Source organism: Mandrillus leucophaeus, unplaced genomic scaffold (genome assembly GCF_000951045.1).
Source record: "Mandrillus leucophaeus isolate KB7577 unplaced genomic scaffold, Mleu.le_1.0 Scaffold86, whole genome shotgun sequence".
In the NCBI taxonomy this organism is placed as follows: Eukaryota; Metazoa; Chordata; class Mammalia; order Primates; family Cercopithecidae; genus Mandrillus; species Mandrillus leucophaeus.
In genome coordinates this window covers 4,550,494-4,563,432 of record NW_012109363.1, presented here as the reverse complement: position 1 = coordinate 4,563,432, position 12,939 = coordinate 4,550,494, and the positions used below count along the sequence as shown (strand labels likewise).

General features: G+C 44.9%; 1 protein-coding gene across 1 annotated transcript in view; it reads right to left on the bottom strand.

Moving 5' to 3' along the window:
* Nucleotides 1-6,346, bottom strand: part of DOCK5 (dedicator of cytokinesis 5) — a 175,423-nt gene extending 169,077 nt beyond the window's left edge. The window contains exon 1 of the mRNA XM_011968854.1: nucleotides 6,269-6,346. Coding sequence (XP_011824244.1) covers nucleotides 6,269-6,278 — 10 coding nt within the window. The 5' untranslated portion in view covers nucleotides 6,279-6,346. The remainder of the gene's footprint in view (nucleotides 1-6,268) is intronic.
* Between the last annotated feature and the right edge of the window lie 6,593 nt (nucleotides 6,347-12,939).

Sequence of the window (12,939 nt, the reverse complement as noted above, 5' to 3'; positions counted from 1 at the left end):
TACCCAAGACAGATGAAAACATATGTCCACATAAAAACTTGCATGCAAATGTTCGCAGCAGCATTATTCACAGTAGCTGAAACATCTAAACAACCCAAATGTCCATCAACTGATGAATGAATAAAATATAATATACCTACACAATACGTTATTACTCAGCAATGAAAAGAGATAAAGTTGGGCCGGGTGCAGTGGCTCATGCCTGTAATCCCAACACTTTGGGACACTTGGCCCTTGGGAGGCCAAGGCAGGAGAACCGCCTGAGCCCAGGATTTCGAGACCAACCTCAGCAACATAGTGAGACCCTGTCTCTACAAAGAATAAAAATTTAGCTGGGTATAGCGGTGTGCACCTGTAGTCCCGGCTACCTGGGAGGCTGGAGTAGGAGGATTCCTTGAGACCAGGAGGTCAAGGCTACAGTGAGCTGTGATCATGCCACTGCACTCCAGTCTGAGCAACAGAGCAAGACCCTGTCTCTTTAAAAAAAAAAAAAAAAAAAAGAGAGAGCGAGCGAGAAAGATGACGTCCTGATGCTAAATGAAGGCAGCCAGTCACAGAAGACCACATATTGTGTGATTCCACTTATATGAAATGAATTTGAAGCTGCCTAGAGCCAGGGGAGGCATGACTACCAATGGGTACAGAGCTTCTTTACGGGATGATGAAAGTGTTCTGAAAGTAAATAGTGATATTTGCCCAACCCTCTGCACAGTGAACTTAGTAAATATCCATCGAATTGTATACTTTAAATAAGTAAATTGAGTGGTATTTGAATTACATTTCAAGAAAACTGTCGTTTAAAAACAAACGAAAAAACCCACAAGGCCAGGCACGATGGCTCACGTCTGTAATCCCTGCACTCTGGGAGGCTGAGGTGGAAGGATCACTAAAGGCCAGGAGTTCCAGACCAGCTGGAGCAACACAGCAAGGCTTCATAAAAACATTAGCTGGGCATGGTGGCATGTAACAGTAGTCTCAGCTACTCAAGAGGCTGAAGCAGGAGCATCCCTTGAGCCCGAGGTCAAGGCTAGAGTGAGCTATTATCATGCCACTGCATTCCAGCCTGGGGGACAGCAAGACCCTGTCTCTAAAAAAAAGATAAATAGATAAAATAAAAACAAAAACTTCAGCAATGACTAAATCCTCCTATAGTCGCAGAGGACCGAAAAACATTAGCATCCCCTGTATTTCCCTCACAGAGAAGGAACAGCATCTCTGCCTTGTAATATTCAGGGTTTTGTGGAGGTGACCCCTGACCCCCTTACTCTCTACACCAGCTTGCCTTGGTCTCCTATTTTATCTTCATCATTCAATAGATAGTTGCTGAGCACCCGCCGTATACCAGGAGCTAGGGAGGCACAGGCTCTGCAGATGAAGGAGGAGCAAGCTTTGCCTTCAATGAGCCAATACTTTCTGAAATTTTTCATCCAACTACACAGCAGGAAAGAGAAAAAGGAGAATCAAAAATAGTATTCTGTCCTGGGCGGTGGGCAGAAAAAAATTTTCATGTCTGGGTGGATTCATGTCCACGCTGGAAAAACACACACAGATCTGGTATGCAGACATCTGGAGGGCAGGGTGGGGCAGGGTGCAGAGGGAGCGCCCCAAAGTCAGCTCTGACAGGAAGCTGGAAGACACAAATCCCAGGGCCACAATACAGTGCCAGTGTCACCCTTCAGTTCTGCCCGGCAGGACTGCTGATGTTTTCATTTTGTTTATTTTTCTAAAGTTAAGAGGGACGAGGAGAGGAGGGGTAGGAGACAAGTGATTACTCAGCATTCCCATCGCATTTCATGTTTGCAAAGTACTTTCCTGCCCTTGCCTCGAGCTGCCTTAAATAATAAAGGAATTTGAGAATCCAGCCAAGAACTCTAAGTGCTTAGCAGATACAAGGACCTATCACGGGGCATCTGGCAAGGTAGGCACGATTTTAAAAAGTAATCCCAGAAAATAAACATTATTGAAAAACATAATCCAATATAGTAATCTCTCTGTCAAGCTGACCTGCCACTTGGTGGTTAATGAACTTGGTAAGCTCACGATGCAGACTCGAGTGTTCTCAGTCTCCCTCCCCTTCACACCTTAACATGTGCTTACTTTTAAAAAACAGGCACTGACATCCTTTGAGAGGAAAAAGTTCTATGGCTGATGCAGCAAAAATGTTATGGTAGCAATTAAGAAGAGCAGTTTCTTGCTGGCAGGACTACAGCATCTGGACCATCGTAACTGAGGAAATTAACCATTTTTGTGTGACTGTCAAATGGGTCAGCACATCCTACAAGCATATCATAGTGTGAGCTGTAATATACTAGAAGCACTGTGGGTTTTGGACTGTTTGGACTCAAGTGCATGGTATTTGAAATGAATGTAAATGTGTTTATATTTATATTCAACTAAGCTCAGTGACCCCCTTAGCTTGGTCCACACAGATGCTGTCTTGAGGAATGTTCATTGACCAACTGGAGAACTCTCGGTAAAGCGTAAACAGTCAGCACGCTTAAAAATACTTTCTTTTTTTCTTTTTGAGACAGGGTCTCACTCTGTTGCCCAGGCTGGAGTGCAGTGGTATGGTCAGCTCACTACAGCCTCTGCCTCCCAGGGTCAAGCAATCCTCCCACCTTAGCCTTCCAAGTAGCTGAAACCATAGGTGCATGCCACCACGCTTGGCTCATTTTTAAATTTTTTGTAGAGACAGGGTCTCACCATTTTGTCCAGGTTGGTCTTGAACTCCAGGCCTCACGGGATCCTCCCATCTCAGCCTACCAAAGTGCTGAGATTACAGGAGTGAGCCACCACCTTCATCCTTAAAATTACTATTGATATGAACCCTAATAGGACAAAGTGCTTCAATTAACTATTTCTTAGAAATATCCTGAGGTCATATAAAAGTGAAAAAAGAATTTGAAGAAATTCTGGGCCAGGTGCTATGGCTCATGCCTATAATCCCAACACTTTGGAAGGCTGAGGCAGGAGGATCATTTGAGGCCAGGAGTTTGAGATCAGCCTAAGCAACTTGGTGAGACCTCGTTAACTGGGCATGGTGGCACATGCCTATAATCCCAGCTACTTGGGAGGCTGAGGCAAGAGGATAGCTTGGGCCCAGGAGCTCAAGGCTGCAGTGAGTTTTGATCACACCACTGTACTCCAGCTAGGGTGACAGAGCAAGGCCCTGTCTCAAAGAAAAAAAACCCAAAAAACAAAAGACATTACCTACTTAATTTCAGACCAAGTCGCCATTCTTCCCTCCCACACTCTGTAGGACAATTAGAAAAGCTTGACAAAACAACACACACAAATAAATACATACACCGCTCCCCCGCCCCCGCCCCCCCCACACACACACGAACTAACACGGCAGTGAAGAATTACCAGGTCAAAATCTGAAAAAGACCAAAACCTAAAAAGACCAGCCCAGCATCTGGGCCTGCTTTCTGCTTGGGGCATCCATCTGCTGATTGAAGAAAGAATTCCTGGCCGGGCACGGTGGCTCAAGCCTGTAATCCCAGCACTTTGGGAGGCCGAGACGGGCGGATCACAAGGTCAGGAGATCAAGACCATCCTGGCTAACATGGTGAAACCCCGTCTCTACTAAAAAATACAAAATATTGGCCAGCGAGGTGGCGGGCGCCTGTAGTCCCAGCTACTCGGGAGGCTGAGGCAGGAGAACGGCGTAAACCTGGGAGGCGGAGCTTGCAGTGAGCCGAGATCCGGCCACTGCACTCCAGCCTGGGCGACAGAGCGAGACTCCGTCTCAAAAAAAAAAAAGAAAAGAAAGAATTCCTGGCCAGGTGCGGTGGTTCACGCCTATAATCCCAACGCTTTGGGAGGCGCAGGCGGGCGGATCACCTGAGGTCAGGAGCTGGCCAGGAGACCAGCCTGGCCAACATGGGGAAACCCCGTCTCTACTAAAAATACAAAACTTAGCCCTGTGTGGTGGCGGGTGCCTGTAATCCCAGCTACTTGGGAGGCTTATGCAAGACAATCACTTGAACTCAGGAGGCGGAGCTTGCAGTGAGCCGAGATTGAGCTACTGCACTCCAGCCTGGGGGACAGAGCGGGACTCTGTCTCCAAAACACGTAACAAAACAATACAAAGAAAGAAAGGATTCCTGAGTGGCTGAGAAGCTGAGCAGCATTTTTAATGGCCTTGTGGAGCCAGGAGGACAAAAATTGAAGCCCTGGGACTTGCCAGTGAGTTGGCTGCAATTTTACACAACACAGAGTAAGACATAGTATGTTACTACCGATTAAGACAATGGTAAAGGTTTAATAAATAGGAATTAAAAGTTAGAACTGTTTAACACAACAATTCTAAAATAGCAGGCACCTAAAAACAAGTCTCAGAATACATAAAGCAAACAGCTGACATCACTGTAAAGACACACAAACTACAATCATGGTGGAAGAGTTAACACAGTTTTATCAATAACAGAAAAAGCAGAAAAAAAAGTTAGCATACAGCAAACCTGAAAAATGACTCAGAAATTAGAACCTAATTATCATATATAGAACTTTGCCTCCAGGCATGGTGGTTCACACCTGTAATCCCAGCACTTGGGGAGGTCAAGATGGGGCTATCACCTGAGCTCGGGAGTTCAAGACCAGCCTGGCCAACATGGTGAAACCCCATCTCTACTAAAAATACAAAAATTAGCGAGGTGTGATGACGTACGCCTGTAATCTCAGCTACTCAGGAAGCTGAGGCATGATAACCGCTTGAACCCGGGAGGCAGAGGTTGCAGTGAGCTGAGATCGTGCCACTGCCTCCAGCCTGGATGACAGAGTGAGATTCTGTCTCAAGAAAAAAAAAAGAACTTTGCACCCAGTGATCCTTAAATATACATTCTTTCCAAGCCCACATGGAAGAGTTAGAAAAACCGAACACACGCTTTTTACCCGCACAACAGGAAAATGTGCATCCATTGAGGCTAGACAAAGTGAATTGACCTGGCCTCCTGACAAAAGAGGTATGAGCTGATAAGATTGGAAGAGCTGTGGTTTCCATAAGCAAAGGATTCTGGAAAAGATAAGGTTACTGCCCTAGTGTCTTGGAGACTTTGAACTGATGCTTGGCTGGGCCTGAGACGGTGAGAATAAGCAGTAGAGAGAGAAAGGGAGGAGTTCACACAGCCCTCTCTGTCTTTTCTCTGCCCCTGGGAGCTACACGATTACACTGAGCTGTGTGGAAGGGAAAAGGATAATGTGAAATCCCAGCTCTCTGCCAAAACCTGAAGGGAGGCAGCAGTAATAGCAGAGTCTTCCATGCAACCAGGCAGATAATTTAGCTCTTCTATGGCCAAATCCTGCTTCCTTTCCTCCTGCCTTCCCATCTCCTCTTTCTCATCCTGTGTCATCCTGTTCCACCCTAGGAACCTGCATGGGGTTCTAGCGGACCATCTCTGCCATTTCACCATCACAGGGGTTTACATGGGGGCTACACCTGGAAAATGCATGGTCCCTGTCAAATCTGCCTAACTTCCACCTCATTTGTACCCTAACCTTCTGAGAGAATAACTGGACCATAGAAGTTGTTCTTGGTTTGGTCCTCAACTTCAGTGGCCTGGCTATGCTTTTGTTGTGCTCTGGAGGTTTGGATTAAAAATGTGGCTATATAGAGGAAGACTTCTAGGATTTAGAGAACCTGAGCTGAAGTTGGAAGCCTGCAGTGGAGTGGGTACGGACATGACCAGTGCTTTGCAGACAAATAGGCAGTCCTAAGTACTACCCCGCAGCCCTCTAACAGGTTAACGGAACCACGGCCCTAGTCTGACCTAGTTGAAGGAAATATACAATCAGGCTTTCTGGACCTGCTGCAGTCCTGACCTAATTTTCTAAAAGAATCTCAGCAACACCAGAAAGACTCTCCCTCATTTCTCCCCCAACCTGGGAACATTTAGTGCTGAATAGAAACAGACCCTTAATCAGCAGTGCTTCCTTTGAGCTACTGCCAGCCCAACGTCCCAAGTGTCTCCTCGCGAGCCAGCTGTGTTGCTGATCCTTCTGTGCCCAAGTGGCCTGGTCACACCAGCGCCCTTCACATATGCATGAGCTTTCACTCTGGTGTCTGTGCAGGTTTGTGCTCATGTATTCAGCTGGCGGTTTTGAAATCACTCTGTTCAAAATTGTGTCACCCAAGTACTTCCTGAATTTTTACTAGCACTGTTTCAGGAAGTCAAGCATGTTGATGTTTACTCAAAGTGCCTTTTTAATAAGTAACTCACATTGTTTTTCCCCTGCCCTCGTCTGGCAAAAGGCCAGCCAGACTTACCCTCGTACATCTCCAGGATGTGAACTGTGTCGCCAATCTGCAAGGAGAGCTCCACATCTTGAGAAGCATTGTAGTTATAGATCGCTGGAAATGAGAAATAAAAAAGGCAAATTAGAATGCATGTCACTTGGCCAGGCGCAGTGGCTCACGCCTATAATCTCAGCATTTTGGGAGGGCGAGGTGGGTGGATCACGAGGTCAGGAGTTCAAGACCAGCCTGGCCAAGATGGTGAAACCCCATCTCTACTAAAAATACAAAAATCAGCTGGGCGTGGTGGCAGACGCCTATAATCCCAGCTACTTGGGAGGCTGAGGCAGGAGAATTGCTTGAACCTGGGTAGCAGAGATTGCAGGGAGCCGAGATCACGCCACTGCACTCCAGCCTGGGCGATAAAATGAGACTCCATCTCGGGGAAAAAAAAAAAAAGAATACATGTCACTAAAGATACATGCAGGGGTTAGTGAACAATTCGGTCAACAAACAACTCTCTATTTAATAATTTCATGTGAATTAACCATTGTAAAGCAGAGAATGGATCCTCATTTCCCCCATCCAACAAATATTGATCAATTGCCTGCTACATATCACGAACTGTGTTAGAGACCAGTGATAGAGGGGCATATCACATCAACATGGCCCCGTCCCCAAGGAACTTAACAGTCTAGTGGAAGGAAGAAAGATATCAAATATATAATCACAGAAATAACTAGTTAAAGTTGTGATAAGTGTTAGGAAAGAAACAATCAGGTTACAATGAGAATACATTGTGGGATTCTGTTGGTCAGTGCCCTTGTTCATCAGACAACAGCCAGCCTGCAAGAACACGGAACTAATGATCTCCAGGACACAGGCAAGCCATGTCCCGGCTTCCATAACACAGTATCTGATGGCAAAAGGCCACCTGTGAGGCCCATCCACCCTCCAGTGACAAACTGACACAGGGCACGGTGCAGGGACGGTGCCTGGCCCCAGCCCAAGGCACCCTGGGCAACTGGGTTTACCGCAGCACTTCCTAGTCAAGGTGACCTCAGCCACCACAGTCCTTAGAACTGGCAATGGCTGCGCCAGGTTGTGAAAAACGACAGACTAACTCATAACTCAAAAAAAGAAGACAACCCAATTTTAAGACAGGCCAGAGCTTTGAACAGATATTCTGCCAAAAAGTATGTATGAATAGCTAACAGGCACATGAAGAGATGTTCGACACTATTAGTCATGGGGAAATACCAATTAAAACCACAGTGAAATACCACTCCACACCCACTAGAATGACTGTGATCAAGAAAAAAGAAAAGGCAGACAAATGGCAAGAATGTGGAGAAACTAGAACTCTCCTGCATTGCTGGTAGGAATGTAAAATGGTACAGCCCCTTCTGAAAACAGTTGGACAACTTCTCAAAAGTTAAACATAAATTTACCATAGGTCCTAGCAATCCATTCCTAGGTACCTACAAAGACAAATGAAGCCATGTGTCTACATAAGAACCTCATGTGAATGTTCAGAGCTGTGGTGGTGGGCTGTAAAGGTGCCCCCCGCAAAATAAATCCACATCAAATCCCTGGAACCTGTGTATGTTACCCTGTAAGGCAAAAGAGTTGATTAAGTTAAGGATTTTTTTTTTTTTTAATTATACTTTAAGCTCTGGGATACACGTGCAGAACGTGCAGGTTTGTTACGTAGGTATACACGTGCCATGATGGTTTGCTGAACCTATCAACCCATCATCTACATTAGGTATTTGTCCTAATGCTATCCCTCCCCTAGGCCCCCAACCCCTGACAGGCCCCAGTGTGTGATGTTCCCCTCCCTGTGTCCCTGTGTTCTCATTGTTCAATTCCCACTTATGAGTGAGAACATGTGGTGTTTGATTTTCTGTTCCTGTGTTACTTTGCTGAGAATGATGGTTTCCAGCTTCATCCATGTCCCTGCAAAGGACATGAACTCATCCTTTTTTATGGCTGCATAGTGTTCCATGGTGTATATGTGTTACATCTTCTTTATTCAGTCTATCATTGATGGGCATTTGGGTTGGTTCCAAGTCTTTGCTATTGTGAATAGTGCTGCAATAAACATACATGTGCATGTGTCTTTATAGTAGCATGATTTATAATCCTTTGGGTATATACCCAATAATGGGATTGCTGGATCAAATGGTATTTCTGGTTCTAGATCCTTGAGGAATCGCCACACTGTCTTCCACAATAGTTGAACTAATTTACACTCCCACCAACAGTGTAAAAACATTTCTATTTCTCCACATCCTCTCCAGCATCTGTTGTTTCCTGACTTTTTTTTTTTTTTTTTTTGAGACAGAGTCTCTCTCTGTTGCCCAGGCTGGAGTGCAGTGGCACAATCTCGGCTCACTGCAACCCCCACCTCCCGGGTTCACACCATTCTCCTGCCTCAGCCTCCCCAGTAGCTGGTACTACAGGTGCCCACCACCACGCCTGGCTAATTTTTTTTTGTATTTTTAGTAGAGATGGGGGTCTCACGGTGTTAGCTAGGATGGTCTCGATCTCCTGACCTCGTGATCCACCTCAGCCTCCCAAAGTGCTGCGATTACAGGTGTGAGCCACCACACCTGGCCTCCTGATTTTTTAATGATCATCATTCTAACTGGTGTGAGATGGTATCTCACTGTGGTTTTTATTTGCATTTTTCTAATGGCCAGTGACAAGAATTTTGAGAGGAGTTGTCTTCCCTGAATTATCACGGTGGCCTTAAAAAATGCAATCACATATATCTTTACAAGAGAGAAAGAGAGAGAGCTGAGAGGACACACTGGAGAGAAGCTGACATGTAGATGGAGGTTGAGATTGAACTGACGTGACCGCAAGTCAGCAAAGGCCAGCATCCACCAGAAGCTGGAAGAAGCAAGGAATGGAATCTCCCTGAGGGTCTCCAGAGGGAGCACAGCCCTGTTTGTACCTTGACTCCCTAACTCCCATCTCCAGAACTGTGAGAGAATAAACCCCTACTGTCTTAAGACATCAAGTGTATAATTTGTCACAGCAGCCACTGAAATCTAGTACAGTAGGATTATTCACAATAGCCCAAAAAAATGGAAATAATGTATTAACTGATGGAAGGATACATGAAGTATGGTATATCCATGCAATGGAATACTATGCAGCAATGAAAAGAAATGGAATATAGATACATACTACAATGTGAATGAACCTCAAAACATTACACTAAAGGAAAGCAGCCAGATGCAAAAGACCACGTAGTTTATGATACCATTTATTCAAAATGTCTAGAATTAAGCAAATCTATGAAAGGCAGTATAGGAGATTATTGGTTGCCTGGGGCTGTGAGGAGGGAATGGTGATTGACCACAAAAGGCCCTAAGGAGCTTCTTGGGGAGGTGAAAACATCCTAAAACTGGGTTGTGGTGATATTTACACAACTCTGTAAATTTACTAAAAATCATTAAATTATATGCTTAAAATGGGTGGATTTTATGGTATGTAAATTACACTTGACGGAAGCTGGATGTTTTTTTAAGTAGATTTACTTCTTACTCTCACTCTACTGATGAGGGAACTACATCTTTCCAGGAAAAAAGAACCCCCTTAGAGATTCAGCTCTAGCCATGGTCTTGACAATTCAACGAACCCATAAGGCTCCCATCTCTGCAGGCCTGATGAGTGACCATCCACACTGATGAATGGATAGTCACTCAATCCATCAGTATATCCCACAGGGAAGAAAGGTGTCCCTGACATTGCCCGTGGCGGGTCTTCCCGGCTCTTCCCAGCTCTTCCCTGAGCCTGCAGTGCACCGTGCACCTGCAGCTTGGCTGATATCACAGTCAACTTATCAGTGAGCAGGGAGGAGCACATGTCCAGCCACCCGTCTTCCAGTGGCCTCTCTTTGACGAAGGAAGTCATCCAAGTAGAGCTCTCCTGCACTCCTGGCACAGAAGCCTGGACAAAGTATGTTGGAATTTATTTTACTATTGAGCTTATGGACTAGGCTATGAATTCACAACCAGGATTGGCTGGTGACACAGGTTAGGAGAAATCACACGCGATTCAGAAGTAGGAGTAATTCTCAATTCCTAGACCTGCTCATAGATCACTGGGCCACCACTGCCATTCCACTAGAGTTCAACTCCTTCATTGGTCTGCTGGTTTACACGCATGCTCTGCCTGCTAGTCTGGTAGACCTCACATCCTTGATATCTCCTAGTCCCTATTCATGGCCTTGCACTGAAACGGCCCCTTCCATTGGCCCCCTTCTCAAATGAAAACAGGAAGTAGTGAGGTCACTGAGTCACAATGCATTGTGTAATGACCAAGCTTCACCTCTTCCTGGTTCTGGTCATTAGAAAAGTAAGCAGAAGCTCTCAAAGGCAGTACCTTGCTCTGGAAGCTCTAAACACAAACACCTACCAAGGACTGCTGGAAACACACACACACACACACACACACACACACACACCCCAAAGACCGATTTGTTTGCTTAAAACCTAGATCTCTAAGCCTGACTCAAAACACCTCCAAAATTGTCCCAGCCCGTAATTATCCATCTTTGTCTCCATCTGCGAAATTCCAACCTACTCTCCAGTGAAGACTCACATGTTCTCCCCTAAATTCTGAGCTCAGTCCATGGTTTGTGTCTGCCTAGAACAAGGGCCTGTCTTGACTTCTTAACAATCCAAATTTCACATCCACAATTAAATTCAACAAATGGCTACTAGCTCCTGATTACCTGTGTGGATCTCCTTCTTCCCTGACATTCCACAACAATTTTCCCTTCCAGCGCAGTTTGGGTTTTTAATCACAGACAATCTTGTGTAATTGTCTACCATCGATTAGAAGGAAACCCCTATGATTGCGGCTGTCATTACACATTACTTTTGTGTCTTTCTCATTACAAGGCACAGGCTTAGTCCCAGAGAAAGTACTCAAGGTATAATAATGACTTCAGAAAAGAATATATTTAAAAAGCACATATTTTTATTCTTTCTATAAAATCCATCAAACAGTTCAGTTATTCACCACTTCTTCCCCAAACTCAAACACACTTCTGCTTTCTTCCAGAGCAGAAGTTGTGGTTTCCCATCACTCAAGAAAGGGTTACTAAAATCACTTCTCCACCCATTTGGTTTATCACAAGAGAGAATCTGCCTCTCCAACCTAAGCTTTCAAAGAGATTAATGTTAGAAACACATCCCTTCAACAACGCCTTTCACTGGAGTGAAAAGGCACCGCATAGAGGATGTTTGTACAATCTGTTTCATGTCTCTGGGCAAAAGCACAAACAAGATTTCCAATCACTTACAGCCATCATCTATTCATTCCAACTCTTGGCTTTGGTAGTATGCCCTCCATATCTTTTTTTTTTTTTTTTTTTTGAGACAGAGTCTCGCTCTGTCGCGGAGACTGGAGTGCAGTGGCCGGATCTCGGCTCACTGCAAGCTCCGCCTCCCGGGTTTATGCCATTCTCCTGCCTCAGCCTCCCCAGTAGCTGGTACTACAGGTGCCCACCACCACGCCTGGCTAATTTTTTTTTGTATTTTTAGTAGAGATGGGGGTCTCACGGTGTTAGCTAGGATGGTCTCGATCTCCTGACCTCGTGATCCACCTCAGCCTCCCAAAGTGCTGCGATTACAGGTGTGAGCCACCACACCTGGCCTCCTGATTTTTTAATGATCATCATTCTAACTGGTGTGAGATGGTATCTCACTGTGGTTTTTATTTGCATTTTTCTAATGGCCAGTGACAAGAATTTTGAGAGGAGTTGTCTTCCCTGAATTATCACGGTGGCCTTAAAAAATGCAATCACATATATCTTTACAAGAGAGAAAGAGAGAGAGCTGAGAGGACACACTGGAGAGAAGCTGACATGTAGATGGAGGTTGAGATTGAACTGACGTGACCGCAAGTCAGCAAAGGCCAGCATCCACCAGAAGCTGGAAGAAGCAAGGAATGGAATCTCCCTGAGGGTCTCCAGAGGGAGCACAGCCCTGTTTGTACCTTGACTCCCTAACTCCCATCTCCAGAACTGTGAGAGAATAAACCCCTACTGTCTTAAGACATCAAGTGTATAATTTGTCACAGCAGCCACTGAAATCTAGTACAGTAGGATTATTCACAATAGCCCAAAAAAATGGAAATAATGTATTAACTGATGGAAGGATACATGAAGTATGGTATATCCATGCAATGGAATACTATGCAGCAATGAAAAGAAATGGAATATAGATACATACTACAATGTGAATGAACCTCAAAACATTACACTAAAGGAAAGCAGCCAGATGCAAAAGACCACGTAGTTTATGATACCATTTATTCAAAATGTCTAGAATTAAGCAAATCTATGAAAGGCAGTATAGGAGATTATTGGTTGCCTGGGGCTGTGAGGAGGGAATGGTGATTGACCACAAAAGGCCCTAAGGAGCTTCTTGGGGAGGTGAAAACATCCTAAAACTGGGTTGTGGTGATATTTACACAACTCTGTAAATTTACTAAAAATCATTAAATTATATGCTTAAAATGGGTGGATTTTATGGTATGTAAATTACACTTGACGGAAGCTGGATGTTTTTTTAAGTAGATTTACTTCTTACTCTCACTCTACTGATGAGGGAACTACATCTTTCCAGGAAAAAAGAACCCCCTTAGAGATTCAGCTCTAGCCATGGTCTTGACAATTCAAC